The sequence below is a fragment of the Rhinopithecus bieti genome, unplaced genomic scaffold (genome assembly GCF_001698545.2).
Source record: "Rhinopithecus bieti isolate Rb0 unplaced genomic scaffold, ASM169854v2 scaffold_25806, whole genome shotgun sequence".
Taxonomy (NCBI): domain Eukaryota; kingdom Metazoa; phylum Chordata; class Mammalia; order Primates; family Cercopithecidae; genus Rhinopithecus; species Rhinopithecus bieti.
In genome coordinates, this window is record NW_016811742.1 from 502,149 (window position 1) to 504,806 (window position 2,658).

A 2,658-nucleotide genomic window follows, 5' to 3' on the forward strand; every position below is an offset into this window, starting at 1 on the left:
CTGGGAAAACGTTTTCTAGGTGTCATGAAAATTAGACATTTTGTATCCTCTATTTTGCAAGGAAGAAGATTGCTTAAATCAAACTATGCTAAAGAAAAACATGAAAGACTGCAGCTACTTAAAACATGGAAACTAATCAAGAATGTCTAAACCACTTTCTGTTTACCCAGCACATACTGTATTTAGAAATTCGTTCATTGCTTAGCAGTGATGCTACCCCATTAAGTTGAGACTTTTTCCAAGTCCTCTATTCTGTTCCTCCATCCTCATGTGAGTAAGGGTTTTGGCCTTTGCCAGGCAGCCTGGTACAGGCACTCTATGTTGAACTCTGGGAGGAACGGTCGTCATGTGGGCTCCCGTCAGAATTTTCCGTCTCTCCCTCGGAGATCGCCTGCATGGGCGTGTTGTACAGCCGGCAGCGGACACTGTAGCGACTGCTGCTGGCTGCAGGAGGGGCCCGAGAACGTCCAACCCTTGCTGATGCTGAGGTGGCAAAGCTCTTCGAGGAAAAGCCTTCTGCATTAACTCGTGGGGAGCATGGAGAGAGTGGGGACAATGCTTCAGTCCCTTGTGACCCCTGATGGGCATCATCAGTGCTCTGAGGGGACTCTGTTGTGAGCTCCCCAGGAGGTTTGGGCAGGATGGGACTCTTCAGGATCTCAGTGGCAGACATGCGGTAACTGGAATCTGAGCGGCTGCCTTTCTTGAGCAGTAGCAGCTTAAACTCTTCATTGGATGTGTTGGACTTTTTGGCATTTCGGTATATGAGACCAGGAGACCTCTGGCTGTTTGGGGTTGTCACATTACTGCTGGGTGAAGTGATGGAACTGGCGCTGCTGCTGCTACTGCCGAGAGGAACTCTCGACTTGCTTCGAACAGACATGTCCCCAGAATCTTTTCTTCCCAGTACTTTCCTCTTGGATCTTTGAGAAAAGGAGAAAATGGGGCAAACATCTCAGTCCACGTTTTTATGAAACTGAATTATTCAGTCGTATTCACACATCTGTTTAAAGTGCATTTTGAGCCTGTCCTATATGATGAGATACTAAGCATTAGGGCTATAGAGATGAAAAATAAGATATGTTCCTTGTCCTTGTAGCACCCACAGTCTGAGAGAAATTCTCTGATAACCAGTGGACACAAATTAGGTCCTAGAGATGATAATTTCAGATAATGGCTAATGTGGAGGCTAGAGGTTCTAGAGGATACTCTGTAAAAGTTTAAGAAACTATACTGCTAACTGCCAGGCGCGTTGGCTCACACGTGTAATCCCAGCCCTTTAGTAGGCTGAGATGGGCAGATCACTTGAGGTCAGGAGTTTGAGACCATCCTGGCCAACATGGTGAAACCCCATCTCTACTAAAAATACAAAATTAGCCGGGCATGGTGGCGCATGCCTGTAATCCCAGCTACTCAGGAAGCTGAGGCAGGAGAATCAAATGGCTCGAACCTGGGAGGCGGAGGTTGCAGTAAACCGAGATCACGCCATTGCACTCCAGCAGCCAGGGCGACAGAGCAAGACTGTCTCAAAAAAAAAAAAAAAAAGGAAAGGAAAGGAAAAAGAAACTATACTGCTAACTAAACTACTTCTGCTTCCAGGGAGTGAAAGACTATAACTTTTTCTTATTAACTCTGTCTCTGTAACACAGATGAAATGATCTGATGTCTGGGATTGGCTTCCAGATGATACCAGAGAAAGCAAGTGGATGGAGGTGTGGGTGGGATAGGATTGGCCCTAGTTTGACAGTTGATAATCCTGGGTGATGGTTATGTCAGCAAACATTATACTATTCTACCTTTTAAAATCCCTCCATATAAAAACATAATTAAATGACGTTTTAAGTCAATTCATCTTGGGCTGCAAATATCATTTCCTATAGCTTCCTAAGAGCATCAAGAGCATATTAAGCAGTAAGCCAGCTCTCTGTGGGGAATTGAAATCCCAGACCATCTCTGAAGCTCTTAAAGCTTTGTATACTGTAAGCTCTCAAGAAAACAAAATTCTTTTTTGTAAATAAACAAGTAAATAGATAAATAAGTAAACCCTGCACAAATGCAAGTCTAAGATTACCAAACTAAATACATCTATTGAACCTTGACACCCATCATCATATTATTGATTTTCTTTGGTAAATCAGCAGGCATAAATTTGGTGGATCTTCAGTATGACTCAGTTCATTGATAAGCATTGGCAGCATGCACTTTCATCAACTTAAAGATTCATACGGTAGAGAAAATGTGAGTTTCACAAGTGTAGATCTGCTTGATTTTGGTTCACAGAAACCTCTGTGGTTGATATCTTGTATATGCCAGTGTCTGGCACTCCACTAAGTTAGGGCTTTCAAACTAACATTGGCTTTTAGCAACTACCATATTCTAGACATACAAAAAAAGTTATCATCAGAATCAAATACATGAGCTATAGGCATTCCCATGTGCAATAAGGGAATAGGTCCAGAGGTTTTAACTTACTCAAGACTGCCTAGGAAGTGGCAGAGTTGGGATTCAAACCCAGGTCTTTCTGACCTCACTATTTACATCCTGTCCACTATTCCATACACTAGCATTTGGTCCTTTGGGAGTAACTTTTAACTTACATAGCTTTTAACTTACATAGCAGTTTAGCAATTTTCCTAGGATTGGAGATAAAGTGTGGGG

General features: G+C 42.9%; 1 protein-coding gene across 3 annotated transcripts in view; it reads right to left on the reverse strand.

The window, feature by feature from the left end:
- Nucleotides 1–6: 6 nt before the first annotated feature.
- NHS (NHS actin remodeling regulator) overlaps nucleotides 7–2,658 on the reverse strand; it is a 361,317-nt gene continuing 358,665 nt past the window's right edge. For all 3 annotated transcript variants that reach the window (XM_017894887.1, XM_017894886.1, XM_017894888.1), the window contains one exon: nucleotides 7–923. In XM_017894887.1, the coding sequence (XP_017750376.1) occupies nucleotides 317–923 (607 nt within the window). In that variant the 3' untranslated portion in view covers nucleotides 7–316. The remainder of the gene's footprint in view (nucleotides 924–2,658) is intronic.